General features: G+C 43.2%; 3 protein-coding genes and 1 pseudogene across 4 annotated transcripts in view; 3 read left to right on the top strand and 1 right to left on the bottom strand.

Moving 5' to 3' along the window:
* LOC144697271 (uncharacterized) overlaps positions 1 to 25,761 on the top strand; it is a 407,386-nt gene that overhangs the window by 197,738 nt on the left and 183,887 nt on the right. The gene's annotated exons all lie outside the window — the stretch shown is intronic.
* Positions 1 to 25,761, top strand: part of LOC144696971 (uncharacterized) — a 204,964-nt gene that overhangs the window by 10,333 nt on the left and 168,870 nt on the right. The window lies entirely within an intron of this gene.
* On the bottom strand, positions 1,389 to 25,761 carry LOC144697868 (uncharacterized). Its single transcript, XM_078569837.1, has 4 exons — positions 24,576 to 25,761; positions 8,840 to 8,848; positions 3,965 to 4,599; positions 1,389 to 3,284 (listed from the first exon to the last, which is right to left on the bottom strand). The coding sequence occupies exons 1-4, from the start codon at positions 25,328 to 25,330 to the stop codon at positions 2,257 to 2,259; spliced, it is 2,427 nt and encodes an 808-aa protein (XP_078425963.1). The 5' UTR covers positions 25,331 to 25,761; the 3' UTR covers positions 1,389 to 2,256.
* Positions 14,484 to 15,203, top strand: LOC144698407 (uncharacterized; annotated as a pseudogene).

Raw genomic sequence — 25,761 nt, 5'->3', positions numbered from 1 at the left:
CCATTTGTTTAGGATAGGGGAGGCATGCTATCATGTCCTCATGAATGATACCCCAAGCTCATCATCTCAGAACCCTTATTAATAACTGTTTTTGCAGGCCATCTGCTGGGTGATGTTTTTCTCTCTGTGGTTGTTGGTAATTGGAATGAGTTATTTTACTTTTAAAACAAAAGGATGATTTGGAAAAGTTGCTTATAACCTTAAAACTATGTAGGCCTAATACAAAAGATTGCAAAGTACTAATACTTAAAAGTTATACAGAGTATGTATGAAATATAAGTGCAGAGCAGTAATCAGTGTTTAAAATGTAAGGTAGTAAGTCTCCTTATACCATCAATTAATACATAGTCCTAAGTGATAAATGTCTATAAAGATTACACAATTACCAAACTAGTCACACATTGTAACAAAAGTTAGTTCTTAATACAAAGAATACATTGAATCAAATTTAATTGCTTTCTTCTAAAACACTACAAAGTAAATCTAGCTTAATGTCAGACACAGCTGTTGCTATTCTTTCTCTCCTACCTTCCCTCTCCTGATAACACCTGGTTCTGATAAGGTTCTAAGATGTGGTGGAATATAAGCTTGCCCATTCAACCGTGAAGGCGGCTACTCAATGTGTCTCTCTAATATGGAGATAAGTGCAACAAGGGCCTCTTCATCAGTTGTTCTGTAATTAACTCACTAGTATGTTACCTCATTGTGTTCAAAATCCCATTGTGTCTTCTCTATCAAATGAAGCCAAGCAGAGTCATGTGATATTCACCACTGGTGTCCTCCATTGGTTACAGTTTAAAAGGATAGTATACTACCATGTTAAAAAAAATCAATATGCTTTAATTATATGATCTAAACTAAAACTAATCATTAAACATCATTTTCCCTACAAGGCCCATCAAACTGTCATTTACTCTGTTGAAGAGTCATGCAGACTCACAAAGTTAACTCTGTCTTTCTCTCCACAGATGCTGTCAGACCTGCTGAGTTTTGCAGCATTTTTTGTTTTTGTTTCAGATTTCCAGTATCCGCAGTATTTTGCCTTTATCTTAGTGTCATTTACTTTGGCTATCTTCCTTAGTGAGCTGCAAACTGCACACACCAGGTCCAAGCTGCAACTACTAAAACTCTCAGCAAACATCAAAATGAATTGATTCTTCTTAAGCTCCACCATCTCCATGATGATGTGACACAGGTACAAATGCAAATTAACTAGCTTTTAATTTCAAAGCTTTCCTTAATCTTGAGAAACCATGAATAACAACTTTTACTGGAATAACTGTGAATGACATGTCTCCAGTTCTTCAGCTAAGTAAGCCCACCTGCTGTTTTATGATCTAATCTTTCACACTGTTATACTCTTGAGTCAACATGGCCCCAACATTCTATTTACTTTATTCATTCATGGGTTGTGGGTATCGCTGGCTAGGCCATAATTTATTGCCCATCCTGAATTGCCCTTGAGGTGGTGGTGAGCTGCCTTCTTGAATGACTGCAGTCATGTGGTGTAGGTACACTCACAGTGCTGTTAGGGAGTTTCAGAATTTTGACCCAGTGACAGTGAAGGAATGGTGATGTATTTCCAAGTCAGGATGGTGAATGGCTTGGAGGGGAAATTCCAGATGGTGGTGTTCTCATGTGTCTGCCGTCCTTGTCCTTCTCTATGGTAATGGCCATAGGTTTGGAAGGTGCAAGGGAGCCTAGGTGAGTTCCTGCAGTGCATCTTGTAGATGATACACACTGCTGCCACTGTACATCAGTGGTGGACAAAATGAATGTTTGTGGATGGGGTGTAAATGGAGGGGTTGCTTTGTCCTGGATGACATCAAGCTTCTTGAGCATTGATGGAACTGCACTCATCCAGGCAAGTGGAAAGTATTCCATCACACTCCTGACTTGTGACTTCTAGATGGTGGACAGGCATCAGGGAGTCAGGGGGTGAGTTACTCACCTCAGGATTCCTAACCTCTGACCTGCTCTTGTAGCCACAGTATTTATATGGCTAGCCAGCCCAGTTCAGTTTTTGGTCAATGATAACCCCCAGGACGTGTGATAAACACCAAGCTTGTTTGAATTGCATTTACTTCAGGGCTGATTTTACCAGTTTCAAATATATTTTGCCTTAATTTCTATTTAAAACTCTAATTCATAAAACTATGAGTTATATTTTAAAACATACAAACCATGAACTAGATATTCACAACACTATAACTGGCTGGAGTTTAACATCAGCAGAAATAAAGCAAATATTTTCAATCAATCTTGGAGGTGATTAACTGGAGCAATAACAGGAGAATCTAATCCCTGCAGACACTTATGAACTCGCTGATGAGCCAATAGGTTAGATGACTGAGTGAATCCCTTCCCACATCCAGAGCAGGCGAATGGCCTCTCCCCAGTGTGAGTGCGTTGGTGTATTAGCAGAGTGAAAGACTTTGTGAATCCCTTCCCACACACAGAGCAGGTGAATGGCCTCTCCCCAGTGTGAACTCGCTGGTGCACATTGAGGTCAGAAGACTGCCTGAAACTCTTTCCACAGGAAGTACAGCTGAATGGCTTCTCCTCAGTGTGAATTCGCTGGTGTTTCTGGAAGCTGGATGACCCAGTAAATCCCTTCCCACACACGGAACAAGTGAATGGTCTCTCCCCAGAGTGAACACGCTGGTGTTCAACGAGGCTGGATGAACGCTTGAACGTCTTTCCACAGGAAGTGCAGCTAAATGGCTTCTCCTCAGTGTGAGCTTGCTGGTGTGACCTAAGGCCAGATGACCAAGTGAATCCCTTCCCACACACGGAGCAGGTGAATGGCCGCTCACCTGTGTGGACCCGTTGGTGCTCAATGAGGCTGGATGACTGTCTGAATCTCTTTCCACAGTAACTGCAGCTGAACGGCCTGTCTTCAGAGTGGATTTGCTGGTGTGCAGTGAGATGGGATGACTGCCTGAACTTCTTGCCACAGGAAGTGCAGCTGAACGGCCTCTCCTCAGTGTGAATTTTCTGGTGTGACATGAGGCAGGTTGACTGAGTAAATCCCTTCCCACACACAGAACAGATGAACGGCTTCTCCCCAGTGTGACTGCGTCGATGGTTTTCCAGCAGGGATGGATAATAAAATCCTTTACCACAGTCCGCACATTTCCACGGTTTCTCTAGAGTGCCGGCCCCAATGTGGCTGCGTCGATGAATTTCCAGAAGGGATGGATAATTGAATCCTTTCCCACAGTCCTCACATTTCCATGGTTTCTCCATGAAGCCGGTGTCCTTGTGTCTCTCCAGTTTGGATGATCAGTTGAAGACTCATCGACACACACATGTATACAGTTTCTCTCCATTGCGAATAGTGCAAAGTTCTTTCAGGCCATGTAACTGGTTAAAGCTATTTCCACAGTCAATGTACTGGAACATTCTTACTTGTGTGTGCATGTGTCCCGGTGCTGTTAAATAGAATAGCATCTTACAAAGGGTACAGCACAGAAGGTGCCAATTACACTAAAGTTAGATTTTTTATTCCCCAGAGACAGAACAGGTAAACATTTCTCCTTCTTCATTCAAAGGCTGATGATATTCAGATCTGGTAACTTGAGAGACTCTATCAGATCTTGATGTTACTTTGGTTTGAGCTTCCCATCTGCAAATCTTTCCTTCTTATACCCTGTAAAAAGAGTTTACAGAAGTCATCACCTTGAGTACAGGATTGAAATTCAGAATGTACAATTCGAGTTTCTATGGAATTTTTCTTCCTCTCTTGCTCCCCTAAAACGTTAAACCCCCGTCCCACAGATTCTATATCCCTCCTGTGCTGAAATCCAAACCCGTTGCAAAATCTCCACCATTTCTTTCCTCCGCTCCCATTCATAAAACTATGAGTTATATTCTAAAACATACAAACCATGAACTAGGTATTCACAACACTATAACTGGCTGGAGTTTAACATCAGCAGAAATAAAGCAAATATTTTCAATCAATCTCGGAGGTGATTAACTGGAGCAATAACAGGAGAATCTAATCCCTGCAGACACTTATGAACTCGCTGATGTGCCAATAGGTTAGATGACTGAGTGAATCCCTTCCCACATCCAGAGCAGATGAATGGCCTCTCCCCAGTGTGAGTGCGTTGGTGTATTAGCAGAGTGAAAAACTTTGTGAATCCCTTCCCACACACAGAGCAGGTGAACGGCCTCTCCCCAGTGTGAACTGGCTGGTGCACATTGAGATCAGAAGACTGCCTGAAACTCTTTCCACAGGAAGTACAGCTGAATGGCTTCTCCTCAGTGTGAATTCGCTGGTGTTCCTGGAAGCTGGATGACCCAGCAAATCCCTTCCCACACACGGAACAAGTGAATGGTCTCTCCCCAGAGTGAACACGCTGGTGTTCAACGAGGCTGGATGAACGCTTGAACGTCTTTCCACAGGAAGTGCAGCTAAATGGCTTCTCCTCAGTGTGAGCTTGCTGGTGTGACCTAAGGCCAGATGACCAAGTGAATCCCTTCCCACACACGGAGCAGGTGAATGGCCGCTCACCCGTGTGGACATGTTGGTGCTCAATGAGGCTGGATGACTGTCTGAATCTCTTTCCACAGTAACTGCAGCTGAACGGCCTGTCCCAGTTTTTCCCTCCCTCTACTCTGGCTGGGTTCAGTTCTCCAGCGCCTGTGTGCAGGGTGAGAATAAAATCAATGAGTCAATCACATTCTCTCCTGGTCACTGGGACCCCGAAGCACCATCCACGCTCTGGAAGTCACCAGGATGGTCTCACATGCGCCCTGCTCCCCGCTGGACCAACATGGAGATGGTTAACCTAGGCCTCCAAATAAAAAAAAACCCTGAGCTGCAAACGCGGGACTGGAAGGTAATTTTTCGGCATTTGCGGCCTACGGCGGTGTTAATGAACCCTCTCCGCCCACCCGCCGGTTCCCCGCCGCCGCCGCCTCTTACCCGCTGCCCAGCGACAAACAAACGTCTCTGCATCGTCATCGCTCAGGCTGCGCATGCTCGGAATACTATGCAACAGTGCGCATGCGTACTTGCCCCCGTTGTTTGAACATGTAGTTTCCACCGCGAAGAATGCTGGGACCGCACCATCACTTTTTCATTATTTATTCCCTCTTGCTGAGGATGCGCCCCCCACCCCGCTCAGTTCATTGGAAACACAGCGCGCATGCTCCGTGCAGATGGCCAGTCTCCGGGGGCGGGGCCTTTATGCGCCTGCGCATTGCGGCCCAACTGATAGCGATGTACCGTATTCATTCTCGCCGTGCATTCTGCGCCCTATAGTCCGCCATTTATGTAATAAAAGGAGAGAAAGTTCATGTATCACAATCATGGAAGAATAGAATGATATAAAGCAATGAACTTTCTTAACTCCCACCACCGCCTCCAAACCTGTACACCCCCACCTCTCCAGTCTCTCGCAAAATGAAGACATTAAGAGCAATAATTCATATGAATAGTTTTAAATGATTTTCTTTGAACATTTCTCTATTTTAATTCCCCAACTTAGATTCATGGCCTCAGTTGTTTTTTTTTCCTCCCAACCCCTTAACTTTATCAGACAGTGTAATCTTGCCGAGTGCTGACTGGTTGTGCTGGGAACTAACAGGAAGACAACTCAGAGGGCCAAGGGAACATCGGGTTCTGTAACCAATTCTGGGGCTTCAGAACTGGATCCAGAGTTGGCCAGTCTAGTGAGTCAATATGAAACCCTGGTAAACAATTTATCTTTCAAAAATTAACTCGAAATTTATTTTATTAACAAATCACTTTAACATTTGTCAGTATTTTGTTTTTTTGGAGTTCCTTTTATGAATGTCAGACACTTCAGTACCAAGTTGACAAGGTGGTTAAAGGCATTCATTTTCCTCGTTCCATGTTGCTGTTAATTAAACATAGAGATTGATTTCCTCCTCATTATGCGTCCATTTGTGGCATTTAGAGGGACAAACCCTCACCCTTCTACACATTCATGGCAGCTCACCACCACCTTCTCAAGAGCAATAAATGCCGGCCCAGCCAGTGATGTCCACATAATAAAAAATATAAAGAAACATTCATTCTTTTAGTGCTGAACCACAGTTTGTACTGGTGAAGATGCCTACTAGCTGAATACTTTAAAATTATCTTTCTTTGTTCAATTCTTCCCATGGTCTTGTCCGCCTGTGTCCTCCTGCAAGACTCCAACCCTCTTCATAAGGAGAGACTGTTTCCACTGTCAAAGGATTGGTAAGCAGACAGCTCAGGTATAAGGTAATTGGCAAAAGCGCTCTAGAGGTGAGGTGAGAGTGACTGCCCTTCACATCCCAGCAGCATTTTACCAAGTGTGGCATAAAGGAAGCCCAGTAAAATTGAACTCAATGGGAATCATGGTGGAAACCTCTAGCTGGAGTCAAATCTTGCACAAAGGAAGATGGCTGTGGTTGCTGGAGGCCAATCAACTCAGTCCCAAGGCGTCACTGCAGGATTTCCTCAGGGTAGTGCCTCAGCCCAACCATCTTCAGCTAGTTCATCAATGACCTTTCCTCCATCACAAGGTCAGACTTGGAAATATATTGTCATTCCTTCACTGTCTGTGTCAAAATCCTGGATAGCCCTTCCTAGTGGCATCTACACCACATGGACTGCAGTGGTTCAAGAACGTGGTTCAACATCATCTTCTCAGGGCAATTAGGGATGGAAAACATACATTGGCCTTGCCAGTGACGTTCACATCTTATTAACAAATAATGAAAAAGAAACTAGAATTGTTCTGTTCTGAGTTTCTATCCTGTGCTGACATTAGTAATCTCCTTTTATATAATGTTTGAATAGGAGGATTTGCAGACGGGAAGCTCAAATGAAACATCACATCACAATCACTCAATAAATCAGGAACTCGATATCATTGAACCTTAAATATAGAAGGAGAAATGTTTTAACCAATTGCACAGCCTAAAAAAGCATCACACCATTCACAGAGGGGAGAAATTGTATGGACGAGGTTTGAACTGATCATCCAACCTGGAGGGATGCGAGGACACCAGCACCATGGAGAAACTGTGGAAATGTGGGAACTGTGGGAAGGGATTTGATTCACCATCAAAAGCAGAAACTCATTGACGGGGAGAGACTGTTCACCTGTTCCGAATGTGGGAAGGGATTCATTAATTCACCCAGCCTTCTGAGACACCATCATATTCACACTGAGCAGAGTTCAGTCATATGCTCCTTGTGGGGAAGGCAATCAATCATTCATCAAACTTTCAGAGACACCAGCAAACTCACACTGGGGAGGGACCATTCACCTGCTCCGTGTGTGGGAAGGGATTCACTCAGTCAGGCTCCTGGCTGACACACCAGCGAGTTCACAGGTGACTATAGAAGTTGGATTCTGCGATTACTGTTGGTGTTAATCATGTTCAGGATTGAATTCTTTCTGACAGTGGAGTTTGTTTCTCCTGATGTTAATAAACCATATAAATGGACCGCTGTTTAATATTCTGGATAAATATCAAGCTTTGTTTTTAGCACATTGTTGTACAGTTTTGCCTTTCCCATCTGATTTAATCTTCAGGCATGTAAGGAATGTGTCCCAGCCGCTTCTGTGCAGTACGTACAGTCTAAAGATGACCAAGGTCAGGCTGTGTCGAGTCCAAGGCCACATAGAAAAATGGATGGAAAAATAAAAACTCCCTGTAAATCTAAACTACTGATTTTTGTTTTGTAACCATTGTATTTCAAAGCTCTGAGGCACAGAGCAGAAGGCTCCTTTACAACTGTGGTTGTACAACCTGAGTCAGGCAGACTGGAAACGTGCTGTTAAATCAGAGATTGGTGTAAAACTGTGCTCTGTTCTTGACTGAATCTGAAACAGCAGGATTAAGTCTTCAGTTTAAAAATGACCATGGTGATTATTCTGTGAAATTTTTAGGATTTTTTAGTGACAGCCCTGAGTCCACCACTTTAAGCCAACGTCAACAACAACTTATATTGATATAGCTCCTTTAACATAAAATACAGTTAAAATAGTTTAAAGTCTGTATTAAAATAACACATGAAGGAGTTCACAGGATCCTTTTAACTACTGGGACAATTATACAACTGACATTTGATCTCCAGATAAAGAAGGAGCTGCAGCATGTTTCCAAGAATTCCCTGTTTTATTAATGTGTGCATTTAGGATCCCAGGATTTTGTTGCAGTCTTCCTCAGTATTAACTGTATCTCCCAATCTGGTAATCAATTAATTCATAAATAACTCATTTCATCACTTCCTCTTGTAATTGTTCAGTCTGCTACTGAATTCCTAGATTTAATGAACTGTGCGACAAAGTTTTATTAACTATTGATTTACTATAATTCTGCTACTAAACTTTAAAATTGGATTTCTGATTTCTGAGTCCAAATCGTTTACGTAAATTGTGAATAACTGTGGTCCCAGCATTGCTTCCTGTGGAACATCACTTCCCACCTTCTGCCAGTCTGAGTAGTTGCTCTCAACCTCTTTTGTTTTCTGTTTTGTAACCAGCTTGTTATCCATAACAGTGTGTACAATCTACAAGGTGATCAAGATCAGCCTGTGTGGAGTGAAGGGTCAGGAAGCAGAATGGATGGAAAGGTGGTTACAAAACAGAAATCAGAAGGTTAGGTTCACAGGGAGTTTGTAGCAATATTTCCAGCCATTCTGTTTGGAGTCCTGACCTTCAACCAGATCATCAATGTAAGGGAATTAGCATCATCTGTAATACCAAGTGGAAAGTAGAGGCTGCAATTAGCCAAGGATATTGTCCTGTATTGTCTAAAATCTCCCACTGTGGCTGATCACCCGGGTGGTCATAGACTGCTCAATATCTATTGATCGCTCAACTTTTCATTGCTGCCTCTGTCCAAGCTGCCATTCATTATAGATTTAAGGTTCAGAGAAATTGCAGGAATTAGATAGTCAAAACTGCTCGTAGTCCCTGGAGGGTAATATTTGCTTGAATTTCTACTTTGAACTTTTTGGTCATTACAGGCTCCGATACTTTATCTTAGTCAGTAGTCAGGTTAGCTGGTGTGAGGCAAATCCTTGTCTACCTGATCGATTGGACGTTACCCATTTTTGTTTTGTTTGCGTGTGTTGTGCGAAAACTGACATCTGTACAACCAGTTCCCACTTCCTTTGTAACAACACGAAGAGTCTGTTCTTTTTTCCAGATCCCTTCATTTCCCCTCACTATTATCCTCTGATATTTCACAAATTCCCCGTGTACACCATCTCCCAGCACATCCACGGCCTTCACTTTAAATACCCCCATCAGTCTTACTAACAGATAGCAATGGGATTGCTGCTATCACAGGAATCAGTTCTCAAATACCGTCACTCTGATTTTAAGGCTTCCCACCTAACACCAATCCATATCCCCATCTGAGTTCCTGATTTGAATGTGATTGTTCCATATGCTTGGCATCCTTTCATCTGTGAGAGATAATGGGAATGCAGCCTCAGACACTTGGTGAGGTCAGACGAGATGATCTGTTGCATTTCATCTGATGGCTGAACAATCCAATTCTGGAAAGGCAAAGCCTGTCAAAAGTGCCACATATGATGGTATTCATTACTTATGTTGCGGAATAATCTCAGCTGACATCTTGTTTGCAGAGGTGGTGCCTGCTTTGAAGCTTCTGAAATCATATGTCGGTGTGGTGGTGAAACCCTGCCCACAGCTTGTGTCATTTGCATCGATCATCAGCTATTTCCCACTTGTCATGATTAATGTTGAGGGGTTTCATGTCTAATTTTTGAAGCTTTGAATGTGAATGTCCAACGTGGAAACCATATTTAACCCCTGTAAATCTGATTCAGCACACCCCCTCCTTAACTACAAACTACAAGAGATTGTTTTTGAGATCAGTTGTTTTTTATAGTCTGTGTTGTTCTGAATGGTGACAGTATTAATCTTCTCCCTAATCTGTCCTAACATTTCTGTCAGTTCATTTATTGAAACCAGGGGCTCTCATTATTCTCATCTGGGGGGTAACATATTAGCCTGGATAGAGGATTGACTAGCTGGCAGAAAACAGTAAGTATGCATAAATGGGTGTTTGTCTGATTAACAGTATATGACGAGTGGAATCCCGTAGGGGTCTGTGCTGTGGCCTCAACTTTTTATAATTTACATCAATGATTTAGATGTGGGGTGTGAAGGCATGGTAGCTAAATTTGCAGACGACACAAAGCTAGGTAGGAAATTATATTTTGAAGAAGACATAAGGAGTTTGCGGATAGATATAGATAAGTTGAGTGAGCAGGCAGATGGAGTATAATGTGGGAAAATGTGAAGCTGTTCACTTTGGCAGGAAGAATAAAAAAGCAGAGTTTTACTTAAACGGAGAATGACTGTAGCATTCCAAGGGATATCTAGGTGTTCTTGTGCATGAGTCACAAAATGTTAGTCTGCAGGTAAAGCATGTAATCAAGGAGGCTAATGGAATGCTATATTTTATTACAAGGGGAATTGAACATAAAAGTAAGCATATTATGCTTCAGTTATACAAGTCATTGGTGAGACTGCATTTCGAATACTTTGTGCAGTTTTGGTCCCCTGATTTAAGGAAGAATGTAAATGCATTGGAAACAGTTCAGAGGAGGTTTACTAGATTGATACCTGGAAAGAGCAGGTTGTCTTATGAGGATAGGTTGGACAGGCTGGGCTTGTTTCCACTAGAATTTAGAAGAGTGAGTGGTGATTTGATTGAAGTATATAAGATCCTTAATGGTCTTGACTATGTGGATGTGGAAAGGATGTTTCCTCTTGTGGGTGAGTCCAGAACCAGGGGGCACTACTCTAAAATTAGCGGTCGCCCATAAGGGCAGAGAAGAGGAGAATTTTTTTCTCTCAGAGGGCTGTGCGACTTTGGAACTCTGCCTCATCAGGCGTTGGAGGCGGGATCACTGAATATTTTTAAGGCAGAGGAAGATAGATTCTTGTTAAGCAAGGGACTCAAAGTTAATCAGAGGTAGTTGAAAAGTTGAAACTCGAAATACAAACAAATCAGCCATGAACTTATTGAATGGCGGAGCAGGCTCGAGGGGCTGAATGGCCGACCTCTGCTCTATTTCATATATATATGTATATTCGTAATGATGACATTTCCTGTCTGCCCAATTATTCCTTAAAGTCAGCCCTTGAATTGTTTGTACATTGTTTCTTCATGTTCACACATTTCATTAACAAATGTTGAAATGTTTGCTCCACACCCACAGGGTTTCATCTGTTTAAAGCCACAAACAGAAAGGTCCAGTTTTCTCTTGGAGTTTGAGACAAATCAGCTTTCAAAATCAAAACCAGAAAATGCTGGAAAAACTCAACAGGTCTAACAGCATCTGTGGCGAGAAAAACAGAGTTAACATTCTGTATGACTCTTCTTCAGCGCTTTTATCCAGGAGAGATCAGGTTGTTAAACAAACACTGTCGGTGTGATGGAAAATTATATTGTTAAAGGAACAAGTATTTCTTTTAATGTTTTTTACCTGTTTAACATACATACTTTTAAAGGTTTTTTGTGATTTGGGCGTCAGTGACAAGGTGAGCAACACATATTACCCACCCCCAATTACCTGTGGAGAAGATGATGTTTGACCTTCTTGAACTGCTGCAGTCCGTGTGGTGAAGGTGCTCCCATAATGCTGTTAGATCAGGGGTTACAGGTTATTCACCCAGTGGTGATGAAGGAAGGTGACAACAACAATATGCATTTTCACTGCACTTTCATGTAATGGAATGTTCTGGGGGTTTTCACAGGAGTTTTATAAAGCGACATTTGGCACAGGGGTCATGTAAGGAGATGTAAGGGCAGATGGTCAAAGAGGTAGGTTTTGTAGAGTATCTTAAAGGAGGAAAGTGAGGTAGAGAGCGGAGGTGTTTAGGAAGGAAATTCCACAGCTTATGTTCTTGGCAGCTGAAGGCGTACCCACCAAAGGTCAAACAGTTAAAATCAGGAATGCTCAGGAGGTCGGAGTAAGAGGAGCGCAGAGATCTCGGAGGGTTGTGAGCCTCGAGGAGATTACTGAGACAGGAAGGGTCCATGGAGGAATTTAAAAATAAGAATGAAAACTTTAATTTTAAAATGTAGTTGCTTATTGACCAGGAACCTTTGTAGGTCAGTGATCGCAGGGGTGATGGGTGAACAAGACTTGGTGCGAGTAAGTACACAAGCAGCAGAGTTTTGGATGACCTCATGTTTACAGGGATGTTGAATGTGGGAGGTCGGCCAGGAGTGCGTTAGATTAGTTAAGTCTAGAGGTAACAAAGGAATGGATGAGAGTTTTAGCTGCAGATGAACTGAGACTGGGGTGGAGTTGAGCAATGTCACTGAGGTGGAAATCGGTTGTCTTGGTGATGATGCTGATATGTGGCACATACATAAGAACTAGGACCAGGAGAATGCCACTCAGCCCTTCAAGCCTGCTCAGCCATTAAATAAGGTCATGGCTGATCTGAATGTAACCTCCCGCCTATTCCAGATAATCTTTCACCTCCTTGTTAATCAAGAATCTATCGAGCTCTGTTTTAAAAATATTCAAAGACCCAGCTTCCACTGCCTTTTGAGGAAGAGTGTTCCAAAGACTCACAACTCTCTGAGAGAAAAAAATTCTCCCCATCTCTCTTAAATGAGCGATCCCCTATTTTTAACCAGTGACCCCGAGCTGTAGATTCTCCCACAAGAGGAAACATCCTCTCCACATCCATTCTGTTAAGACACCTCAAGGACCTGGTTTCAGCCTGTTACTTTTCTAAACTCCTGTGGATGCAAGCCGAACCTGTCCAACCTTTCCTCATAAGACAACCCTCCCATTCCTGGTATTAGCTGAGTAAACCTTCTCTGAACTGCATCTAATGTATTTACATATTTCCTTAAATGGGAGACCAATACTGTATAGAAAACTTCAGATGTGGTCTCACCAGTGTCCTGTACAACTAAAGCATAACCTCCCTACTTTTTTCTAATAATTTTTATATTATATATATATATATATGTATTCTTTTCCCACCTATTTCTATGATTATTTTTAAAATTTATTTCCATCCATTGTTTTATCTCCACCTTTAAGCCTATTTTGATCTCCTCCCCCCACTCCTCCCCCACTAGGGCTATCTGTCGCTTGCTGATCCTGCTTTCTACCCTTAATGTCACCATTAGCACATCCTTTAGCTAATATCACCACCGTCAACACCCCTTTGACATTTTGTTTATGACATCTTTGGCAATCTCTCATTTGCCTCCACCTATCACTGTCTCACCAGCTCCACCTGTCCCACCCCCCTTAAACAGCTTATATTTCACCACATTTCTATTTCTCTTTAGTTCTGACGAAGAGTCATATGGACTCAAAACATTAACTCTGTCTTCCTCTCCACAGATGCTGTCAGACCTGCTGAGTTTTTCCAGCAATTTTTGTTTTTGTTTCAGATTTCCAGCATCCGCAGTATTTTGCTTTTATCTCCTGACTTTTGTATTCAATTCCCCTCGCAGTAGACGATAACATTCTATTGCCTTTCCTGATCACTTGCTGTACTTGCATACTAGCCTTTTGTGATTCATGCACTAGGACACCCAGATCCCTCTGAATCTCAGAGCTCTGCGATCTCTCACCATTTAGATAATTTGCTTATTTTTTATTCTTCCTGCCAAAATGGACAATTTCACATTTTCCCACATTATACTCCATTGCTAGTTGGAAGCTCATCTCATATGACTCCATGGTTGTGAGAAGCTGGTTCACCCTCAGACAGTTGCCAGGGAGAGGGATGGAGTCAATGATTAAGAAATGGTGTTTGCAGTGGGGACTAAAGACAACGATTTTGGTCTTCATGATATTTAAATGGAGGAGATTTCTGTTCATCCATTATTGAATGTCAGGCAAGTCAGGACGCTGTGTGACTTGGAGGGAAACTTGGAGGTGATGGTGTTTACATACGCCTGCTACCCTGGCCCTTCTAGGTAGTGGGACTTTAGGGTTTGGGAGATTCTGTCAAAGCTCTGGTTGAGTTGTAGATATATAAAAAGATATATAAAATCCCTCTCCTTCACCTCCTGCCTCTCCCACTTCTCTGTCTCTCTCTCTCTGTCTCTCTCTCTCTCTGTCTCTCTCCTTCTTTTCCCTTAGAGGCCAGGGTCTTGTGTAGCTCCAGACTGGGTGGCAGGTTCCCTTCCCTGGAGAACATTAGTGAACCAGTTGGATTTTTACGACAATCGAGCAGTTTTCATGGTCACTTTTTCCTAGTGCCGGCCCCACAAATTACCAGATTTATTCAGCTCAATTTCACAACCTGCCTTTGTGTTTTTGTGGGTCCTCTCTCACTCCCTTTTCTCTATTTAAGATTCACTTCACAGGGTGTTAGAAGGGGAGGGTTTGCTGTCGGGAAACAGAAACCAAATATCACATCAAAATCTGACAGAGCCAACGAATGTATCATAACCTGAATATCATCTGAATTTGAACATGGAAGGAAAAAGCACTGTTCACAATGAGGAGAAATCGTACACATGTTCGGTGTGTGGATGAAGTTTCAACCGATCATCTGACTTGTCAGATCATAAATGCAGTCACAACAGGGAGAAACCATGGAAACGTGGGGACTGTGGGAAGGGATTTGATTACCCATCAGCACAGTCACACTGGGGAGAGGCCGTTCACCTGCTTCAGCTGTGGGAAGGGATTTGCAAAGTTATCCACCCTGCTGGCACACCAGTGAGTTCACACGGGGCAGAGGCCATCTACCTGCTCTGAATGTGGACAGGGATTCACTCAGTCATCCCACTTGCAGACACACCAGCGAGTTCACACGGGGGAGAGGACATTCACCTGCTCCGAATGTGGGAAAGGGTTCATTTCTTCAGCCAACCTGATGACACACCAGTGATTTCACACTGATGAGAGACCTTTTAAATGCCAAGACTGTGGGAAGTGTTATGAAACTTCCCAGGAACTGATGCATCATCAATGTGTTCACACTGACGAGAGACCGTTCAGGTGCTCTCACTGTGGGACTGAGCTCAGACGATCATCTCGTCTTGCCATACACCAGCGCACTCACAGCAAAGAGAAACCATTCACCTGCTTAAAGTGTGGTGAGGGATTCAATCATTCATCCACCCTGCTGAGACACCAGCAAGTTCACACTGGGGAGAGACCATTCATCTGCTCCAAGTGTGGAAAGGGATTCATTCAGTTTTCCAGTCTGTAGACACACCAGCAAGTTCACAAATAACTACAATGATTGGATTTTACTGTTAATCACATCCAGGACTGAACCATATTCACTGGGATCTGTTTCTGCTGATGTTCATAAACTCCAGCCCAGTTATAAGGAGAATATTCTAGATAAAAGTCAAATAAGTCAGCTTTGTGTTAAACAGTGTATCGAGTCTTTTTAATATTTCTAACAAAAGTTAGTCCCTTTTTAAGTGCTCTCCCTCTCCCTGTCTCCTCCACCCTTACCTCCAAAACAAATGTAAGGAGCTCATGGAGCTTCTTTGTCACTAAGATTGAGACAGTCTGATCAGCTGCCTCTGCTGCTTCCCTTCTTTCCACTCGCCCACCGGACCAAACTGTCTCTAAAGTCGCTTTTTTCCAAGTTCTGAACTCACATCTTTCTCCAGTTTCTCTCCGCTCTCTGGACAAGCATGCCAGAGCTCATCATGTCTGTGAGACCCACCCTGCTGAGACACCAGCGAGTTCACACTGGGGAGAGACCATTCACCTGCTCTGTGTGTGGGAAGAGATACACTCAGTCATTCACCCTGCTTAGACACCAGACGTCTGCTCCCTTGACCCCATTCTCATTAAACTGCTGACTACCCAACTTCTCCATGTTAGCTGATATTGTTAACAGTTCTCTCTCACTTCCAGTATTGTCCCTCTCACCTTTAAATCCACTGTCGCCTCCCATCCTAAAAAAAAATAACCTTTGACCCCACCATCTTTGCTAATTACGGCCCCATCTCCAACCTCCATTTCCCATCCAAAGTCCTTGAACTTGGTGTCCCCCAAGGATCTATCCTTGGCCCATCCTATTTCTCATCTACCCGCTGCCACAAGGTGACATCATTCAAAAGCACCGTGTTAGTTTTCACATGTACACTGACAAAACCCAGCTCTACCTCACCACCATCCCTCTCCATTCCTCCACTGTTACTAAATTATCAAACTGCTTATCCGACATCCAGTACTGGATGAGCAGAAATTTTCTCCAATTAAAAATTGGGAAGACAAAGCCATTATCTTCAGTCACCACTACAAATTCTGTTCCTCAACTACCGAGTCCATCCCTCTCCCTGGGAACTGTCTAAGGCTAAACCACACTCTTCACAATCGTGGTGTCAGATTTGATCCCAAGATGAGTTTCCGACCACATATCCACACCACCACTAACACCAGATTTTCCACCTCGATAACATCACCCATCTCCACCCTACCCCAGCTCATCTGCTGCTGAAATTCTCCCCATACCCATGCTTTGACAATTCTAATGCATTCTTGGCCAGCTTCTCACATTCACCCTGCCCCCTCCCCGCCAACCTGGAAAAATGAGATTATCCAAAACTCCTGTTGCTTTCTCACTCTAAATAGATGGGAGTTGGTGGCACAGTGATAACGTCACTGGACTAGTATTCCTGAGGCTTATGATCTGGGAACGTGGGTTCACATTCCACACAAACTTTCTGCAGATATTTTTAGCAACAAATTTACAAATAGTATTTATCCATCAACACCGTGACCTAAATCAGATGGAAAGCGTTTGTCTTCTTTGTGTGGAAGTTAGTATCAGTAATGGTGCCATGCAATTATCGTTGATTGTTGTAAAATCCCGTCTGGTTCACAAATGTCCTTTCGGGTAAGAAATCAGCCAATTAAATGGTACAATTTTAAACTGAGTGCAGGAACAGGGTGACCTGGGAGTGTATGGACACAAATCTTTGAAGGTAGCAGGAAAAGTTGATCAAACTGTTTAAAAAAAAACTAATGTGGGTCCTCCATTTATCAATGGAGACATGAAGTACAAAAGTAAGGAAGTCACAATGAATCTTTATAAATCACTTTTTAATTCTCAACTAAAATATTGTGTTCTGTTCTGAGAATCACACTTCAGGAAAGATGTCAAGGCTTTGGAGAGAGTAAACAGGACCACTTGCGTGCCAAGCAGCAGAGAGGCCTATGTGATCCCACAACCAATGGATTAAATCTAAGCTCTGCAGTCCTGCAGCATTCAGTCGCAAATGGTGGTGGACAATTAAACAACTCACTGGCGGAGGAGGCTCCACAAATATCCCCATCCACAATGATGGTGTCAGATTTGATCCCAAGATGAGTTTCCGACCACATATCCACACCACCACTAACACCAGATATCCTCCATCAACTCCACAAATATCCCCATCCATATCAGTGCAAAAGATAAGGCTGAAGCATTTGCTACAATCTTCAGCCAGAAGTGCGGAGTGGATGGTCCATCTCGGCCTCCTCCAGATGTCCCCAGCATTATCGATGCCAATCTTCAGCCAATTCGATTCACTCCACATGATATCAAGAAACAGCTGAAGGCACTGGATCATGCAAAAGCTATGGGCCCTGATAATATTCCAGAAATAGTACTGAAGACTTGTGCTCCAGAACTTGCCACGCCTCTAGCCAATCTGTTCCAGTACAGCTACAAAACTGGCATCTACTCAGCTATGTGGAAAATTGCCCAGGTATGTCCCATTCACAAAAAGCAGGACAAATACAACCCAGCCAATTAGAAACATAGAAACTAGAAGCAGGAGTAGGCCATTCGGCCCTTCAAGCCTGCTCCACCATTCATCATGATCATGGCTGATCATCCAACTCAATAGCCTGCTCCCGCTTTCTCCCCGCATCCTTTGAACCCTTTCACCCCGAGAGCTGTATCTAACTCCTTCTTGGAAACATACAATGTTTTGGCCTCAACTACTTTCTGTGGTACCGAATTCCACAGGCTCACCACTCTCTGGGTGAAGACATTTCTCCTCATCTCAGTCCTAAATGGTCTACCCCGTTTCCTCAGACTGTGACCCCTGGTTCTGGATCCCCCCACCATCGGGAACATCCTTCCTGCATCTAGTTCTGTTAGAATTTTATAGGTTTCTATGAGATCCCCCCTCATTCTTCTGAACTCCAGCGAATATAACCCTAACCGACTCAATCTCTCCTCATATGTCAGTCCTGCCATCCCAGGAATCAGTCTGGTAAACCTTCGCTGCACTCCCTCTATAGCAATAACATACTTCCTCAGATAAGGAGACCAAAACTGCACACAATATTCCAGCTGTAGTTTCACCAAGGCCCTGTACAATTGCAGCAAGACATCCTTGCTCCTGTACTCGAATCCTCTGGCTATGAAGGCCAACACACATTTGCCTTCTTTGCCACCTGCTGCACCTGCATGCTTACCTTCAGCGACTGGTGTACGAGGACACTCAGGTCTCGTTGCACACATTACCACCCCATTAGTCTACTCTCGAACATCAGTAAAGTAATGGAAGGGGTCATCAACAGTGCTATCAAGCGGCACTTGCTTAGCAATAATCCGCTCACTGATGCCTAGTTTGGGTTCCACCAGGGGCACTCAGCTCCTGAACTTATTACAGCCTTGTTTCAAACATGAAAAGAGCTGAACTCTCAAGGTGAGGTGAGAGTGACTGCCCCTGACATTAAGGCCGCATTTGAGAGGTTGTGACATCAAGGAGCCCTAGCAAAACTGGAGTCAATGGGAATCGGGGGGAAAATCTCCACTGGTTGGAGTCATACCTAGCACAAAGGAAGATGGTTCTTGTTGTTGTAGGTCAGTCATCTCAGCTCGAGGAAATCACTGCAGGAGTTCCTCAGCATAGTGTTTTTGGCCCAACCATCTTCAGCTGCTTCATCAATGACCTTCATTTCATCATAAGGTCAGAAGTGGGGATGTTCGCTGATGATGGCACAATGTGCAGCACCATTTGTGATAGCTCAGATACTGAAGCAGTCCATGTTCAAATGCAGCAATGCTGGACAATATGCAGGCTTGGGCCAACAAGTGGCAAGTAACATTCGCACCACACAAGTGTCAGGCAATGACCGTCTCCAACAAGAGGGAATCCAACCATCGCCCCTTGATCACTGAATCCCCCACTATCAACACCCTGGGGGGTTACCATTGACCAGAAATTAAACTGGACTAGCCATATAAATATTGTGGTTACAAGAGCAGGTTAGAGGCTAGGAATTGTGCGATGAGTAACCCACCTCCTGACTTCCCAAAGCCTGTCCACCATCGGCAAGACACAAGTCAGGACTGTGATGGAATACTCCCCACTTGCCTGGATGAGTGCAGCTCCCACAACACTCAAGAAGCCGGACAACATCCAGGACATAGCAGCCTTCTTGATTGACACCCCATCCACAAACATTTACTCCCTTCACCACTGACACACAGTAGCAGCTGATACCATCCACAAGATGCACCACAGGAATTCCCAAGGCTCCTTAGACAGCACCTTCCAAACCCACGACCACTACCATCTAGAAGGACAACGGCAGCAGATAGATGGGAATACCACCACCTCGAAGTTCCCCTCCAAGTCACTCACCATCCTGACTTGGAAATATATCGCTGTTCCTTCACTGTAACTGGCTCAAAATCCTGGAACTACCTTCCTAACAGCACTTTGGGTGTACCTACACCACATGGACTGCAGCAGTTCAAGAAGGCAGCTCACCACCAGCTTCTCAAGGTCAACTAGGGATGGTCAATAAGCGTTGGCTGAGCCAGCGAAGCCCACATCCCATGAATAAATTAAAAAACACACGGAAAATTAACCAGAATAGTATCAGGGATGAGGGGTTTCCGTTATGCGGAGAGACTGGAGAAGCTGGGATGATTCTCTTTCGAGCAGAGAAAGTTAAGGAGATATTTAATAGAGGTGCGGACATTTTTGTAGAATTTTCATCAAATCGGGAGAAATTGTTTCCATTGGCAGAATGGATGGTAACTGCAGAACACAGATTTAAAATAATTGGCAAAAACTTCATGAGATGTTATTTTACTCAGTGAGTTCTGATGATCTGGAACACATTTTCTGAATGACTAGTGGAAGCTGATCCAATAGTAACTTTCTAAAGTAATTTGGACTTTTACTTCATAATGAAAGATTTTCAGGGCTCAGGAGAGAGATCAGGGGAATGGGACAGAATGGTAACATTTTCAGAGAGACAGTAGAGACAATGGCCCAAATGGCAACTGTGAGCTCTGTGGTTCGATCATATGGTTTCTATTATGAATCATTTATACTGTTATAGAATCACAGGATCTCATCACAGTGCAGCACAGAAGGAGGCTACTCGGCTCATCAAATCTGCCCTGGCTCTTTCAAAGAGCAATCCAGTTAATCCCACTTCCCCCACTCTTTTCCCATATCCCTGGATGAGGTTTCAGCCGATCATCTGGCCTGTCAAGACACAAGCACAGTGGGGAGGGATTCAATTATTCATTTGAGTTGGAAAGTCATCAGTACCTGCACACTGGGGAGAGGCTGTTCACCTGCTCCATGTGTGGGAAGGGATTCACTTGGTCACCCAGCCTCCAAACACACCAACGAGTTCATACTGGGGAGAGAAAGAGGGTTTAAATGCTTCGACTGTGACAAAAATTTTAAGACCCCATTTCCATTTTACAATCTCAGTCAGGGCTTCTCAAACTGAGGGATGTGACCTCCAGTGGGGTGTGAGATGAGACTGCGCTCGCGAGCTCCGAGGCAGCAATGGCTGCCGTCGGTCTCCAACTGTTTCCTGACAGCTGCGAGGCCCCTTTAAATCCTGGTGTTTTTGTTTTATTGGTGGGTGCGGCCTAATGAACCACTCTCTCAGGCCCAATTGCTGCTGCAAAAAGAGTTTGTAAAAAGGTTGGTGTTCATTTTTCTCTGAAAAGCCGATTTCTTCAATAATCAGAATCATAATGTATTAATAATCAGGATCATAACATATTAATAATCAATCATAGTGTATCAATAATCAGGATAACACATTCGTAATCAGGATCATGTGTTAATAATCAGCATACTACATTAGTAATCAGGATCATAATGTGTTAATAATAAGGATAATACATTAATAATCAGGATCATATTGTGTTAATAATCAGGATCATAACTTATTAATAATCAGGAAATGTTACATTAATAATCAGAATTCTATTGCATCAATAATGAGGATCCGATTACATCAATGCTCAGGTTCCTATTACATTAATGCTTAGAGTTTAATTACTTTAAGATTCAGGATCCCAACACATCAGGATACTATTACATTAATAGTCTGGTGCCTATTGCATCAACAATCAGGATCTTATTGTATAAATAATCAGCATCCTATTACATTAATAATCAAGATCCTATTACATTAATAATCCGGATTCTATTATATTAATTACACAGTTCTGATACACGGTTCCGATTGCATTAATAATCAGCTGCCTACTGCTTCAATGATTGGAAAATTATTGAAATTATCAGGATGCTAATAGATTAATAATCAGAATTATTTCAATGAATAATCAGAGTCCTTTGGCATCAATAATCAGGATCCTATTACATTAAAGTGATTTGCCAATTGTGTCAATAATCAGGATCCTATAAGGTGAATAATCAGGAGGCTATTACATTAATAATTTTCTCAGGAGAAATTAGGGATGGGCAATAAATGCTGGCCCAATCAGCGACACCCACATCCCGTAAATGAATATGAAAACATTTCAAAATACTTTCATAATTCCCCCGCCCCACACCGCAAAACAACTCTCATCCCCACAGATTTTCACTCTGGGGTCACACAAAGTCTGAGGCATTAAAATGGGGTCACACTGGGAAAAAGTTTGGGAAACACTGATTTAAACAACCCCTTTCTGGACTTTAAATACGTTTATCTCATGACTCATCTCATTATCAATGTCACATCTCCCTGTTCTATCTCCCTGATAGAAGTTATTATTATTTGTGGTGATCAGGTGTCATTGTGGGTTGTTGTTTTCAGTGTAGGCGTCTGTTTCACTCCATTCTTCACCCTGAAACTGTCAGAAGTGGTGACGTCAAACTGTACAGTCACTGCACGTTGTCATGAAAGGAGTGGATGAGACTGAGCAGCTTTAGGGGACAGTCAATTTTCTCCAGAATCTTGTAGAATCCTGTCCTGCTAACGGTGTCAAATGCTTTACTGAAATCTACAATAGTAAGGTAAAGAGGTATATCCTGTTCCCTACATTTCTCTTGTAGCTGGTGTATGGAGATGATCATGTTCACTGTAGATCTGCCAGCACAGGAACTGCACTGTACTTCTGGATACACTCAGTCTGCACGTAGATGAATTCTTTAAGCATGACCCCAGCAAAGGCCTGTCCAGTGATGCTAAGGAGTGAGATGTCCCTGTAGTTGTTGCAATTTCCTCTGTCACCTTTGCTAGAGGAGGTCCTGAAGGTGTAGCAGGAGATGGGACTTTCTGTTCTTGAGCAGTTCAGCTGGAAGTCCATCCTTGCCGGGTGCCTTTCTGATTGCTAAGCGATCAATGGCCCTTTCAAGCTCAAGTAACGGGGGTTCCTTGTCCAACTCAACTATGACAGAAAGCTGTGGGAGAGAGTCAAACAGAGGCTGGGAAATGTCTGTCTCATGTGAATACAGCTCACAATAATGTTCAGCCCAGCGGGACGTCTGTTTACTTCTGTCATTGAGTACTTCACCTTCTGCCGATTTCAGGGGGTCAACTTTGGTGATGGTCAGATCAAGCGCACTCTTGATCCCATCATACACAGCACATAGATTTCTGTTGCCAAATACAGTTTGGATTTCTTGATGTAGGCTATTCCAGTTTTTATTTGCATAATATCTTCATGTCTTTTCCACCACTGTCTTGGAGACTTTCAAGTTATGCAGTGTTCCAGCTGTTGGGTTTATGTTGTGCATCAGGTAGGCTTTGCTTTTTGCTTCAATGACAGATGCCATCTCTGCTGAGTGGGTCTCAAACCAGCCTTTGTTGTGGGTTCCACCTTTACCAAATGTTACTGCTGCTGTGTCAGAAATGATTGAATCCGGTGACTTCCAAGCTTCATCAGTATCAATACAAAATGCTGGAAAAACTCAGCAGGTCTAACAGCATCTGTGGAGAGAAAGACAGAGTTAATGTTTGGACTCCCTATGACTCTTCTTCAGAGCTAAAGGGAAGTAGAAATGTGATGAAATTTATACTGTGTAAGGGGGATGGAGCAGGTGGAGCTGGATAGAAGGTCAGCAATAGGTGGAGGCAAAGGAGCGATTGGCAAAGAAGCCATGAACAAAAGGGCAAAGGGATGTTAACGATAGTGATACTGACAAAAGGTGCTGATGGTGGCATTAAGGTCACAAAGCAGAATGTGGTAATAGCTGGACAGGTTCCAGTGAAGCCCAACGCAAACTGGAGGAACAGCACCTCATCTTCCAATTAGGCACTTTACAGCCTTCCAGACTTAACATTGAGTTCAACAACTTCAGCCATGAACTCTCTCCTCCATCCTCACCCCTTTTTATCCTGTTTTTTTCAATATTAATTTTTATTTTTATTCACTTATTTTTATTTATTTTCATTTTTATTCATTGTTGTCTCCCTACCTTTTCTCCTATTTTCGATCTTTTTTCCCACGACCGTCCACTCCCCCCATCCCCCCCCACTAGGGCCATCTGTCACTTCTTCATGTTGTTCTTTCCAGAGTGCTTATACTTGTCCTGCTATTACCACATTCTGCTTTCTGACCTTAATGCCACCATCAGCACCTCCTTTAGCTAGTACCGCTACCATTAACACCCCTTTGACCTTTTGTTTATGACATCTCTGGCAATCTCTCCTTTGTCTCCACCTATCGCTGGCCTTCTATCCAGCTCCATCTGTTCCACCCCCCTTAAACAGTATAAATTTCATCAGATTTTTACTTCCCTTTAGCTCTGAAGAAGAGTCATACGGACTCGAAACGTTAACTCTGTCTTTCTCTCCACAGATGCTGTTGGACCTGCTGAACTTTTCCAGCATTTTCTGTTTTTGTTTCAGATTTCCAGCATCCGCAGTATTTTGCTTTTGTCAATATCAATGTTGATTGATGAAGCTTTTATTGATGTGCCTATAAAACATTTTACTATTTTGGTTAACGTTCCTTGGTAATTTAATTTCATAATGGAGGTGTTGCTGTGAAGAGTGTCAGCAAGGAATAATCAGCACTTTCTAATTGGAGATGTTAATCAGTGGAACCTTTCAGACACTGAATTGTAGAGTTTGTAGCAAAGATCAATTTAGGATTGAAGTAAAAGTTCATAATTTGTCTGTAAACATATTCCTGGGGAGAGTTCTTGAATTAAGGAGAAAGATCACAGACGGTGCTTTAAAAAGGGAAAGTGCAGCCCTGAAATTCAGTGACATCTCCAGAATATTAAACTCCAGCCAGTTATAGGGGTTGTTTACATCAGCAGAAACAAACCACCTATTGTCAGACTATCAATCCTGGATGTGATTAGCAGCAGCAAAAGCAGCAGAATCCAACTGCTGCAGTCACTTATGAACTTGCTGATGTCTCATCAGGTTGTAGGACTTTGTGAATCCTTTCCCACACACGGTGCAGGTGAATGGTCTCTCCCCAGTGTGAACTCGCTGGTGTGCAGTGAGGTTGGATGACTGCCTGAAACTCTTTCCACAGGCTGTGCAGCTGAATGGATTCTCCTCAGTGTGAATTCGATGGTGAGACTGGAGGACGAATAACCGCGTGAATCTTTTCCCACACACGGAGCAGGTGAACGGCCTCTCCCCCGTGTGAACTCGCTGGTGTGCAATGAGGGTGGATGACTGAGTGAATCCCTTGCCACACACGGAGCAGGTGAACGGTCTCTCCCCAGTGTGAACTCGCTGGTGTGTTCTGAGGGTGGATGAAGATCTGAACCTTTGTCCACAGGTTGTGCAACTGAATGGTTTCTCCTCGGTGTGAGTTCGCTTGTGTATGGTGAGGGCAGATGTACTGATGAACCTCTTGCCACAGTAAGTGCAGCTGAAGGGCCTGTCCTCAGTGTGAATTCTCTGGTGTAACATCAGGGAGGTTGTCTGAGTAAATCCCTTCCCACACACGGAACAGTTGAATGGTTTCTCCCCAGTGTGAATGCGTCGATGGATTTCCAGCAGGGATGAATAATTGAATCCTTTATCACAGTCCTCACATTTCCACGGTTTCTCCCCAGTATGAGAGCTGCGATGGCTTTTCAGAAGGGATGGATAATTGAATCCTTTATCACAGTCCTCACATTTCCACGGTTTTTCCATGGTGCCCGTGTCTTTGTGTTGCCCCAGCTGGGCAATCAGTTGAAACCTTGTTCACACACAGAACGGAGCAGGTGAATGGTCTCTCCCCACTGTAAACTGGTGTACAATTTGAATGGTATAATGTCTATCAGGCTGAGTAAATTGTTAAAGCTCTTTCCTCACTTGAATGCTCTAACTCAGGTGTGTGTGTCTCAGTCATTTTCCAGTCACACTGATGTTTGAAATCTTCTCCCACAAACAGAACAGACAAATGCTTCTCCTTCACATTCAGAGGCCAATGATATTAAGGTCCTGATGATTCTGTCAGATCATGCTGTGGTGTTTGGTTTCAGTTTCCTGTCTTAATTCCTGTCATTCTAATAACCTGGGAAAGAGTTTAAAAAATTATTTACTGTCAGTACAGGATAGAAATTTAGAACAGACAGTTTCTA

The sequence above is a fragment of the Cetorhinus maximus genome, chromosome 23, assembly GCF_964194155.1.
Source record: "Cetorhinus maximus chromosome 23, sCetMax3.hap1.1, whole genome shotgun sequence".
In the NCBI taxonomy this organism is placed as follows: Eukaryota; Metazoa; Chordata; class Chondrichthyes; order Lamniformes; family Cetorhinidae; genus Cetorhinus; species Cetorhinus maximus.
This window is presented reverse-complemented; position numbering and strand designations above follow the sequence as displayed.